Source organism: Gracilinanus agilis, chromosome 1, assembly GCF_016433145.1.
Source record: "Gracilinanus agilis isolate LMUSP501 chromosome 1, AgileGrace, whole genome shotgun sequence".
NCBI classification, from domain to species: Eukaryota; Metazoa; Chordata; class Mammalia; order Didelphimorphia; family Didelphidae; genus Gracilinanus; species Gracilinanus agilis.
In genome coordinates, this window is record NC_058130.1 from 223,455,161 (window position 1) to 223,468,365 (window position 13,205).

At 38.3% G+C, this 13,205-nt stretch overlaps 1 protein-coding gene across 1 annotated transcript in view; it reads right to left on the reverse strand.

Moving 5' to 3' along the window:
- Positions 1-2,285: 2,285 nt before the first annotated feature.
- IQCK (IQ motif containing K) overlaps positions 2,286-13,205 on the reverse strand; it is a 172,902-nt gene continuing 161,982 nt past the window's right edge. The window contains exon 9 of the mRNA XM_044660353.1: positions 2,286-2,475. Coding sequence (XP_044516288.1) covers positions 2,399-2,475 — 77 coding nt within the window. The 3' untranslated portion in view covers positions 2,286-2,398. The remainder of the gene's footprint in view (positions 2,476-13,205) is intronic.

Sequence of the window (13,205 nt, forward strand, 5' to 3'; positions counted from 1 at the left end):
CCCTTGATGTGTGTTTGGGAAGGTGATTATTAGATGGTTTGGAAATTTTACATATTTGGGGGAGGGGGGATGTTAGGAAAAGGGTGGGTGTAGGATGTTGCATGCAGAACCCATTATTCTAAAAAAGAAAAAAAAATTTAAATCTCCTAATGCCTCAATCTAATCCAATTAAAAACAAGTGTTACACATTCTCATGCCAGGAAATGGTTACTTATCCCAGCTCTATGAAGTCATTTGGAGTTGTAGAATGCCATCAGTGACATTTGCCTGCAAAAAAAGTCTCACTTTCCAAAAGGAACCATTAACGATGTAACTTTCCTCTAAGCTGTTATCAAAATGTCTAAGGTGACTATGGCCTAGATGGCAGGAGTGGTTTCTCTTTGTAAATGCTACTGCTGGAAAGTAACATTCGCTACAATAAAAATGAAAGTGTTTATAGTCCGCGGACAATTTTATTTCAGCCAGTTATCAGATGTGTTTTTAAGGTTCTGTTTTTGGCAGGGTTTGAAGATGGAGAATGAGCTAATAAATTGTCATTTGGGGTGGAGGAGTAATCCCAGAAAAGAGAGGATCATTGTTTTCCTAATAACCTCACATGACTCATACAAAGATCTTTGCCTGGCCGTGGTCTGTGATAGCAACTGCCCCAGAAAGCAAAGTGTGACAAAGCATCTCTGTTTATTATGGCACCTCCATTTATTATTTGTGTAAACAAGACGTGTTTGCTTTTTAACTTTGGGTAAAATGGCCTACAAGTAGCACGTCCATGATTAAAACACACAGTAACTGTAAGCACAAATTCTAATCACTCAGCGTTATCAGAAGGCACTCTGGGGCCATAAAAGCCACCATGTCCCTTTTTGGTGCAAAGCTGGAGTCATCCCAGTTTTCACTGCTCTGCAGATGGGGAGTGGGGTGGGATGGGGGCAGCAAACAGCAATTCTGAAACCCCATGACGCCCCCAAACTTTGGGATGAAATGTTGCAGTATTTCAAACATGGCTGTTCCCTGGTTTAAGAGAAATTGGATGGAGCAGTGGGTTCCATGCACCCCCTTTATTCTGGAAAAAGGTACCATTGTATTGTCCTGGGGATGGGGGAGGGGTGGGAACGGCCTTTTTCACTCAGAATGGACCAGATCGTCTCTTGGTGGGTGACAGCTGAGTTAGGTGCCTCAAGCCTAACCAAAAGCTGTGCAAAAAGGGAACATTGTAGCTTTTATACTCAAATGATTCGACTATTATTATACCAGCTTACAAGATTACCCAGCAGGTGCTTTTTATTAACTGATAAGAGCAGAAGCTCACTTTTGATAGATAATATATATTTATTAAATATATTAATGTGTGTTTTATAATGTACGTTCTCCCTCCCTCCCTTGTCCTTCCCCGCTGCTGACCGTCGCATACTTACAAAAACCACCTTTAAAGAATTTTCAAGACAATCAATGTGTACCATAAATGACTGTATATAAGAATACAAATTAAGAAGGTTGTAAAGCATGGGCAGATATGTTTTATTTTCAAAATGCTGTTCTTAACAAAAAATAAAGGCTTTACTATTTACATACAACGTTTGTTGCAACTTGTTAAAACGGCCTAACAATAACATTTTCTTCAGAGAAAGAAAGCCATAAAATCTATGGCTTTTCTCAAGTCCTTCAGAAGCAGTGACCTCAGGCATGGGCGAATCTGAGACTGTCTGTGGACTTGATATTCATTTCAACAGGAAGTGAAAGACCACTCGGGGATATTCCTGGGCCTGATGGTTTGAGCTGAAAACTCACTCTGGCCTCCTCCTTTGGTTTCTTGCATTTGCACTACTGTGGGTTCTGGTAAATGTTAAGGATTGTCATGACCCCCCAAAATACGATTCTCCTTTGAAATTAACTCCTGGAGTAATGAAGGGATTTAAAATGAACAAATACTTGCAAAAGACTATCTGTGGCTTCAGGTAAAGAAAACCCAAATTCTTAGGTTTGAGATCTCAGTTATAGCTAAGTCATTCCCAAAAGGTGGGAAAACTGATTTGAATGTTTAGAGAGAACCAAAAAATAGTGCACTGATAATACCAAATTACAAAATCTGTTGGAATTGGGGAATGGGCCTCTAGAGTCCCAGTGTCAACTTGCATTTCAGAAGCAGTTTTGTGACCTGGGAGAGGATCATCCAGACCAATAACTGAAAGGGAAATGTCTTGTTTGCAAGAACTCAAGCCTGGTGTTTTTCTCCCAGGAAGAGTAGATTACCGAGGAAAGCTCCAGAGAATAAACAAAGTAAGTTTGTACAGAAGCAACTACACCTGTTTTAATTGTGTTCACCAGTAACGAACGCTTCATTTTGCCAGCATCCAAATGACTTTTACACCTAAGACTTAAGAATGCAAGAGACAGATGCCATTTATTTGCTCAGAGTAGTGGTGTTTGGCTCAAATGATGGATAGGGAGGCTCCTCTTCATCCTCTAACTTGCATTTCACTGTAACAGAAAGTAGACTTTTTAAAAAAGCACTCTACCAAAGATACTCTACAAATATAAGAGATGGTTCTTAAGGTATGCTCATGCTTTGGGATTGGGAACTTTATTGACTGTCAACATAAAAGTTTAAAACATCCTCACAGTGGGGACAGCTAAATGGCTCAGTGGTTTGAGAGCCATGTCTAGAGATGGGAGGTCCTGGGTCCAAATCTGGCCTCAGACACCCTCTACCGATGTGACCCTGGGCAAGTCACTTAACCCCCATTCCCTAACCCTTAATGCTCTTCTACCTTAGAACCAATACACAATATTGATTCTAAGATGGAAGGTAAAGGTTTTTCATCACATCCCAAAACCCCAAACTGAGTTGGTTTCCCAGATTCAATTCAAGTAAAGGTTAACAGTGTTATTTTCAGGTCTTGTAGCTTTGGGAAAGTTTTACTGAAATATTATGGCAGATTTCAGTTTCACAATTCAACACATTTCCTTCACTGGCAGAGAGTCAAAATCAGGATACCGCTATGGACAACAACAAGGTCAATGGAGATTCATTTCTTGTATGTCACCGTCTGGGCAAGAATGTGATCCAGGTGATTTCCCTGGTCTGCTAAACAGGAAAGACAGCTAAGGACAGGCTGTTGGGTTGTTTGTGAGAGTAACCAATCCCAAATAAAAAGAAAGAAAAAGTCTGAGGAAATGAAGCCCAATTAAAAATTAACTCTTGTTAGTCTCTATTTCCGATAGCATTTTGCTTGCCCATTGTTGTTAATACAGAAAACTTAACTGTATGCCCTTCTTTGTAGATGAGGGCACTGCTTATAAAGACAGAGTATTTCTTTTCCCATTTTAAGAAGGAATTATGCTTTAGTTACTCTTACCCAACACTTGTCTGGTACCCCTGCAGAATGCAAGGTGAACCTGTCTTGGGTTTGGCGTGGGCATGGCCCATGGCTATGAAGTCAGCGGTGCTGCTCTTTAACCTGTCCAAAATGCCCTGGCCCTATCTGGGGTTCAAAGCCCTGACATTAGCATTAATAATAACACAGGCAAGCCCACTGAGCTAACTGACCAGAACAATTTAACCTTGACCTTAACTCTGTGTGATGCTGAAGGTCTCAGAAAAACTTGCCTTTGGGAATCGAAACACTGAGAGGATAAGCTAGGAAAAGAATGAGTTGGCCCCGGGCCACTGTGATTCCCAGGTCTTGTAACTGGCTGTCCATTACCCTGCATTTTTGATCTGAGTTAGCTTCTCTTGAAGTTATTGTGAGAGCCACAACTAAGTTCCTACACTGCTCTTTTCTGTGAGTTTAAGTTAATGGAATTACCACATTTTCTTGGACATTTTAAACATTGTTATCCATCATGTAGTTAGTTAAAGCAGTCTAGCACAAAAACTAATCTCCAGTTGTAGTGTAAAGATTGGTTCTCAGTTTCTGGCCAATCATCTTTAAAAGCTCATAAAAACTAGGGATTTCCCCCTCAAATCAAAGCTTAATCCACCAAGCAACACTGTGGATCCAGCCAGCCTTTCCACATCTGTCTCACCAAGCCCCGGTTTTTTCTTATTATATACAAAAATATAGGCAAAAATAGCATACTTAGACTTGCACTTTATTTAAAAGAAATTTATATTCAAGTCATTACCAAGCTACAGAATTGGAACTTCGCTTCAGAGTGATAGGAAACTTTTAAATGGAGAAGGATAATGAATAGAAATTAAGATTACATCCATTTTGTTTTGCATTTAAGAGTTACAAAGAATCACAACCAATTTTTAGGTCACGGTCAAAAAAAAAATCTCTTCAGAGAAAGATTAGAAGCATATTGTTACATGGGATTTCCCAGTGGTGTGGCCATTTGGACACCTCTACTTCCTCATACTATGAATGTGGGAATAGGAACACAACAGGGCCCCCATATCTTCAGAGGATACATTTGAAGACCTACCTTGGATGGGTGAAGTCATGGATATAATGCCTTCTGATTTCTCATACCCCACAATAAGATGTGTTCTCTCTTTCCCCATCCTGCCCCCTTGCTCCAGGGCCTCCCACCTCCCCACAAAATATATACATATATAATATATCCATATAAAACAGAAGAAAATACTACTGCAGGCCAACCTCCAATACTTCAGGTTGACAGTGGATAACTGAAACAACAGAAACCTAAACTGCAGATAAAGAGGCCCTGCTATATTGTAAAATCAGAATCGAAATGGATTTTAGGGATAATTTAGTCTAGAGGTGTCAAATGTAAGGTCTGCACACTCCTGAATAAAACCCAGGCTGGATTAAATGTAATTAGGAAATGTTTAACAAAAGAAATAAAACATAGATGATATTACATTTTAAAATTAAGTCAGTATGTGGCCCACAGGGATTCTTACTCATTTCTGTAGCCCTTATTTCTATTTGAGTTTGCTATCACAGATCTAGTCCAATCTGATACATGAATCCCATTTTACAATGCCTCCTTCAAGTGATTGTCCAACCTCCACTTAGAGACTTCTAATGTCAAAAAGTGTAGAGTCTCTAGAAGAAGCAACTTTTACTCTTTTTGTAGTTATGAGTGAGACATGCCAAATTTAGATCGGTTTTGAAGTGTTTGAGTTCTTGGCATTCCTCAGCTAGTCTACTTTTATTATACCTTCTACCTTGGGACATGGGAACTGACTGCATCACCTAAGAAAATTAAAAATCAACTATGAGGGACAGCTAGGTGGCTCAGTGGATAGAGAGCCAGGCCCAGAGTCAAATGGTCTTGGGTTCAAATCTAGAGTCAGGAACTTCCTAGCTGAGTGACCTTGAGCAAATCAGTAAACCCCAACTGCCTGACCCTTGCCACTAGAATTGATATTTAGTATCAATATCAATTCTAAGAAGTTAGGGTTAAAAAAAAATCAACCGTCATTTGGTCTGTGAGTTTTCTGTTCATTTATGTTGATCTGGTTAGGAAGTTTTTCCCTTCCACACTGGAATCATTTATGTTGTCAGAATATTCATCTCAAAAACATCCCAAACTTCTTGGGCCAATTTTGCCTCTAGAATTCGAGGCCTTGAGTTGCTTCTTATCTTTTCTTTGACTCTTTGAAATCTGTTTTCCCTTCATCTAGAGCAGTGGTTCCCAAACTTTTTTGGCCTACCGCCCCTTTCCAGAAAAAATATTACTTAGCCCCCTGGAAATTAATTTTTTTTTAATTTTAATAGCAATGAATAGGAAAGATAAATGCACCTGTAGCCATCACCACCTTCCTGGATCGCTGCAGCACCCACCAGGGGGCGGTAGCGGCCACTTTGGGAATCACTGATCTAGAGCAATGCAGCAAACTGACTGCTTCCTTCTTTGTTGTTTGTAATATAATCTGAAATAGTCACTTCCTCCCAATATTCCTGTTCTTTCTACTTTGGTAATCATGTTCTTGGTATTGAGCAGAACCAGGTCCGACGCTCCTGCTCTGTCTTTGATGAAGGAAATTATTATTAATGCAAGCCAAGCATTTATCAGCTGTCCTGATTCTCTGTGAGAGCTCCAGCAGAGAAGCTGAAGAACAGAACATTGAGGAGCAAGCACTTTTAAGAAACTGGAGGATGACAAACCAGCAAAGTGAAGAAGAAACACTTTAGAAAAGTAGTTGAGTAGAGCAGGAAAAGTCCTGGACTTGATTCAGAAGGCTTCCAAGTCCAAGTTCTAACTGCTAATTTGTTACGGTGTGACCTCTGACAAATCACTTGACTTTACTAGGCCTCATTTACTTAACATGAAGGCTGACCTAGACTAGGTCCAGATCTCCTTCCACCCCACCATGGACAGGTCTCCTTTCATTCTTTTATTCTGTTAATAGGGTAATGCTAACACTACATGGGCCTTTTACTATTACACCCCAAAAAACTTGAGGATAAGAGCTAAATGTTGTTCTTAATTATTTATTCTTATTGTTGTTAAATGTTAGTGATTAAATGTCTGGAGGACTCGATGGATAGAAGCTGGGCCCGAAATCAGGAACATAAGATGGTACCTTGGCCAAGAAAACCATGGACACTATTGGCATGCCTTTGTGCATGGGCTCATGGAAAGTAGGACCAACTAAACAAATAACTGCTGTATGCAGAGGACCAAGCTACGCACTGGGGGAGACACAGAGTTTAGTAAGACAAAGTCCTTTCTCTGATGAAGTTCAAAAAGGTCCAGAAACGCTTCCTTATTACAAGTATGTTTTAACATCTCATTGCAGATGAACTAACACCAAGTAAGAAGATCTGCAGATGCCAACCTCTGGGGAGTGGGGTGCCTCCTTCTCTCCCCCCACCATCTATTCCAGCCACCTGACTGGCTCGCTCCCTCACACAGCCTCAGTGCTACCCTGTCCCACCCTAAAATCACATCTCCCTGCATTGCCCAGGCCTGTTTCACTTGGCCTGAAGAAGCAGGAGAGTGAGGAGTGGTGCCGATTGGGGGTGCAGGAGGGGAGGGGGAATGGGCAATGAAAGTAATATGCTGATGGCTCTTAATCCTTGTGACTCCTGGAACCTTCCTCAGTTATCATCAAATTCCCCTTTGTTCTCCATTCACACATTCCTTTCTACCAGTATTTCCCCTGAAGACCCTCCATCTCATGTCACTATTTCCAAGGTTGATGGCGTTTTCTCTCATATTTCAGTTCACATGCATGGGGCCAGATACAGGAATAGGCAGGCTCCTGTCCCTACCAGTACCTCTACTTTCAGAGTCTGCTACCATCATTCAGCAGCTACCTCCCCTTTAATTTTCATTCATCATAAAACTGAGCCCATGGGACACTCAACCTTCTCCCCTTGGGCCTTAAAGATTACAGCAGAGAAGAGCAGGGACTCCTTACCCTAGACACTCCATCTCATGCCTTTGGGTATTTAGACTGGCTGTCTCCCCAGGGGTACTTCCCAGCTTCCTTCAAGTCCAGCTAAAATCTCAGTTAAGGAAGGCTTAATTCTAGTGTCTTCTCTGTTAATTATTGCCAATTGATCCTGTCTATCTCTTGTTTACATGTTGTATCCTTTCTAGGCAATGAGTTCCTTAAGGGCAAAGATCTTCTTCTGACTTATTGAGTCCCCAGCTCTTATCCATAGTAGGTCCTTAATAAATATTTATTGACTGCCCCACTGACCAGATCTTCCTCTCCAACAAGTGAATAACTAACTGACCCCGATTCCTACCCTCTTCAAACACCCTAGATTTCCAGGTCCACAATCTCTTCAATTCCCACTACACCTATCTTCAGACTACTTTAACCTTCATCAGAGATCCCTTCCCCAATTAAATTTGCTTCAAGATGAAATTCCTAGTTATAGCTTTAGAAGTGATAAAGAGGAAGGGACTGCTTTTGCTGCTCCCCTAGTTTTCTATACAGTTAGAAAAGGGGTCTGGAAAATGTGTTTTTAACTATTTTTGTGTCATGGATCACCCCACTTTGGCATTTGGGTGAAGCCTATGGACCTTTTCTTTGAATAATATTGGGGTTTTTTTAACCTTTATGTTCTTAGACACAATACTATGTATTGGTTCTAAGACAGAAGAATGATAAGGGCTAGGCAATGGGGGTTAAGTGACTTGCCCAGGGTCACACAGCTAGGAAGTGTCTAAGGCTGGAACTGAACCAAGAACCTCCCATTTATGGGCCTGGCTCTCAATCCACTGAACCTGCCCCCTGAATGTTTTTAAATACATAAAATTAAATACATGAAATTACAAAGGAAATAAAAAGTGAGTGAAAATAAGAATATGAGGTAAGCTAGGTGGCTCAATGGATTGAGAGCCAGGCCCAGAAATGGGAGGTCCTTGTTTCAATTCTAGCCTCAGACACTTCTAGCTGTGTGACCCTGGGCAAGTCACTTAACCCCCATTGCCTAGCCCTTATCATTCTTCTGTCTTAGAACCAATATTTGATTCTAAGACAGAAGGAAAGGGTTAAAAAAAAAAAAGATATAATTTTTTTTCCCTATTCAAGTTCAAAGAAACCTCCTGAAACTAACTCATGGATTCTAGGATAAAACTACAAATCATTTATATGAGTTGTGTTTGTTGCCTTCCATTTTAAAAGCTTTTGCCCTTAAAATGAAGCTGTTTTCTTTCCCTGGCTCATAACTGCCATGAAGGCCCTAATCATGGCATGCCCACATTAATGACTGTGGATAGATAAAAACAGAACATTTTTCTTCCATTTCCCAGGTAATTCCTCCCACTCTGTAGGCTGTCTTGTTTACATTTTTTGATTCATCCAGTATTCCATAGGGGGTTAAAATCATTTTGGCTAATAGTCTACAGTGTGTAGTCCCCCCATATCTCTTTGTTCTATTGTGGGCTTCTGTGGGATGCTTTGAAGAAAAAAACCCGTTAACTTCACATTTAGTTTTTGGCAGAAATACAGGTGCCACATTTTGCTTGTTGCATGTCTCCATGCCCCTCTGTGGGCAATAACAAAGCCAACTCAAGATGGGGTATGAGGAGAAAAAAGCTCTGAGAAATACTGAAAGAAGAGCCAGATGAGCAGCTGAGACTGTGGCGAGGTGGGGACTACTACAACTATGCATAGTAATAAGATGATAACAATACCTAAATGATTACAGCCATTATTTCCTCTGAGCTCAGTCTGTGACCTGGGATGAACATTTCCATTAACCACCAGAAAGAAAAAAAAAGCACGGACGCATAAATAGAGGCTACTTCAACCTAATAATCAGAGCTGAAATTCAAATGGAGAGGGCTCAAAAGCCAAGACATGAATTGTTTTGAAGTGAAGAGAGAAGACTGACAGAGCAGATAAATAAAAACTCTGTATACACATATAAATAGGGCCGACCAAATAGAAAAGAAACCAATAATGGTCCCATAGAAAAGAGAATGAAATGTACCTCCCTCTTTTCCTCAAAAAGGTGAGGAATTTGGCTTTTCCATGAACCCTTATTGATTATAATTTTCATTGCATTATGATCTGGAAAAGTTATATTTATTATTTTTGCTTTTCTGAATTTGGTTGTGAAGTTTTTATGCCCTAGTACATGGTAAATTTTTGTATGTGTACCATGTACTATAGAAAAGAAGGTATATTCTTTTTTAAAATATTTTTTCATGCTTACATGATTCATTTTATTTCATCCTCCTCTTTCTTCCCCCCTCCCAGAACTGACAAGCTATTCTCCTGGGTTGTACAAATGTTACCACTTGATATTTCCATATTATTCATTTTTGCTATAGAGCAATTGTTAAAAGCCTAAACCCCAGATCACATATATACATGTAATAAGTGATGTCATTTGTTTTGCTTTTGCATTTCTACTCCCATAGTTTTTTCTCTTAATGTGAATAGCATAGTATATTCTTTTTTATACTGATTTAGTTTTCTCCAGATACCTATTAAATCTAACTTTTCTAAAATTTCATTCACTTCTTTTACTCCTTTAAATTTTTTTTTGTTAGATTTATCTAGTTCTGATAGGGGCAGGTTGAGTCCTCCCACTAATACAATTTTAGTGTCTATTTCCTCCTTAAGCTCCTTTAGTTTCTCCTTTAAAAATATATCATTTGGACCATATATGTTAAGTACTGATATTTCTTCATTTTCTATACTGCCTTTTATCAAGATGTAATTACCTTCCTTATCTCTTTTAATCATCTATTTTTGCTTTAGCTTTATCTGAGATCACAATTGCTACTGCTTTTTTTGTCTCAGTTGAAGCCCAATAGATTCTGCTCCAGCCCCTTACCTTTACCTGTTTGTGTCTACCTGCCTCATGTGTGTTTATTATAAACAACATATGGTAGGATTCTGGTTTTTAATCCATTATTCTCTCTATTTCCATTTTATGGGTGAGTTCATCTCATTTACATTATGGTGAGGAACTTGGAAGCAACATGTTGCATATTTTGTCAGTTGCACTCACTGTCATGATTATTTTTCCTTATTTCTTTAAAAGAGTACGTTGATATGAGAAAGAACTGTTGGAGTAGGAATGCAGATAAAGGCCTACAGTTTTTCATTTGTTTATTTGGGGATATGTTTTGGGGTTTTGGTTTTAGAAGATTATTCACTTACAAAAATAAACAATATAGAAATATGTTTTCCATTATAATACATGTATAACCCAGATTGAATTGCTTGCCAGCTCTGGGAGGGGTTGGAAAAGGAGGGAGATAGATAGTTTGGATCATATAACTTTGGAAAATGTGGAAATTATGTGGATTTTTTTTAATTAAGAAATAAAATATAAAAAAAACAAACACATTAATAAATAAATAAAAGGTAAATTGGTACAGCTAGGTAACACAGTGATAGAGCACCAGGTCTAGAGTCAAGAGGACCTGGGTTCTAATCTGGCCTTAGACAACTCCTATCTGTATGATCCTGGACAAATTACTTAACCCTTTGCCTAGCCCTTACCACTCTTCTGCTTTCAAATGGATTCTAAGAAAGAAGGTAAGGATTGTTTTTTTTAATTTTTTTAAGTAAGAGTTGATAGAGAGTCAGGAGAAAGGAAAGGAAGAAGAAGGAGAAAGATATCCAGGAGCAACTGATATAAACTCAATAGGCCCTAATGAAAATTATTTTTGACATTTAAAAAAGATTAAAATAAACAAATGCATTACTGTCCAGCTAGAGACCAAAGGGGAAATACTAAAAACAAATAAAAAAATATTAAAATGATCCTGGTGCAGTATGCAGTCAGGTGGGGAGGGAGGGAGTTAATTGTCTCAAAACCATCAAATCTGTCTTATAAAGGTTAGGAGAGGCTGCAAGTAGATCCACCTGAAAAGTGAAATCAAACTGTTTTGGATATCAGCAATCAGATTTTTATAAAACTATTAGTAAAATGTCTTGATGGATAAACACCTAGAACAATAATATATTGGCCCTAACAAGATGGTCAAGTAACCAGAAATATGAACTGTAGTAATATTAGTCTGCTTAGTCTTTAGGCTAATATAATAGTCAATATACCTTTTTTTTTAGATTCCCTAATTTGCTCAGGCTGGAGGTACAGTAGCACTAAAGACCTGACCCCACAGCTAAATGGCACATGAGGTGTGACCTGCTCCTTCCCAACCTGGACATGTTAGCACCTCAGGTGGCATGGCAGCCAGGCCTTCACTGCCACGGAAAGAGGTTCACCATCTGTATGAGAGACTTAGGACTGAAACCCAGAAGCAGATCAAAATGCTATTGCAGGGATTAAAGCCTTTGGCTATCAAAGCTGGCAACAATACATCTTTCAAAACAGTTACATCTCACCCAAAGGATGTTTATCCTGTAAACTCAAGAATCTGGAATATGACTGGCCAATAAGGGAACAGAGGAAAGACAAAAGTTTTCTGCCTAGTTGGCAGCATTTGAAAATTACCCCCCTTTCACTATAACACATAGAACTTAGAGAAATTTAGGGTTGGAGAGACATTGGGACATCATTTTGTCCAACCCCTTCATGTTAAAATTGGAACAGACATCTCAATATATGAACTAACTTGCCTTAACAATACATAGGCACAAAGCTGGGATTTGACTACAGTTCCACTAACTTCAATTCCAATGTTCTTTCTCCCACAATTTTTTTTGTTGGGGGACCAATAGGACTTTAATTTTACAGCTATAACCACCACCCATCAAGGGACTCTCCATCATCCATCAAGGGACTTCCTTTGGTCTGGTTGGTTGAACTCACCAATCACTCTATTTTCTATAATCTTTGTGCCCTTTAATGAGTCCAATTCAACAAATATTTCAAAAGACTTATCACAAAATAAATATTGGTATGCCTCAGAGACTAGAGTTTCCTGACATTATGTTTTGTGCATTTAGAAAATCATTTAAAAAACCTTTCCTAAATACATACATCAATAAAAGAGAAAAATAGTAGATCAATGATGGCCATGCCATTAAAAACTAGAAAAAAGAACAAATAAAAATCCCAAATTAAATAACAAAACAGAAATCATGAAAATCAAAGGAGAGATTATTAATAAAATTGAAAGTAAAAAAACTACTGAACTAATAAAACTAAGAGTTGGTTTTATGCTAAATAACCCACCTGGAGATATTACTTATGGCTTGGATCTTGGCTGAGACTTAAGCAAATACAGAAAAAAGCTACTTCTAAAAAAACATACAATGAAAATATACAAATAAAATAAATAAGCCATTGTTTAATTTTCTGAATAAAAAAGGAAAAAAGAAAACCAAACTACCAGCATTAAAAATGAAAAGACTTGAATGCATCACCAATGAAGATGAAATTAAAACAATTAACTAGGAGCAATTTTGCCCAAATATATGCTAGTAAAATGATAATCTAAGTGAAATAGGTGGATATTTACAAAAATATAAATTGTCCATATTAACCGAAGACCAAATAGATATTTAAGTATCTTTATCTTCAAAAAAGGAATTGAAAGTCACAAATAAGCTCCTTAAGGAAAAAATCCCCAAGACAAAACAGATTTACAAGTGAATTCTACCAAGTATTTAAGGAATAATTAATTCCAGTAATAGATAAACTATTAAAGCAGGATTTATGACAAATTCATTTTATGACAAATAAGGTTTCAATACCTAATCCAGGGAGAACAAAAACAGAAATAAAGTTATATACAAATTTCCCTAATAAATACTGATGCAAAAAATGTTCATTAAATATTAGTAAGGAAATTATAACAATTTGTTGCAAAGATCATACACTGTGACTAAGTGGTATTAGTATTAG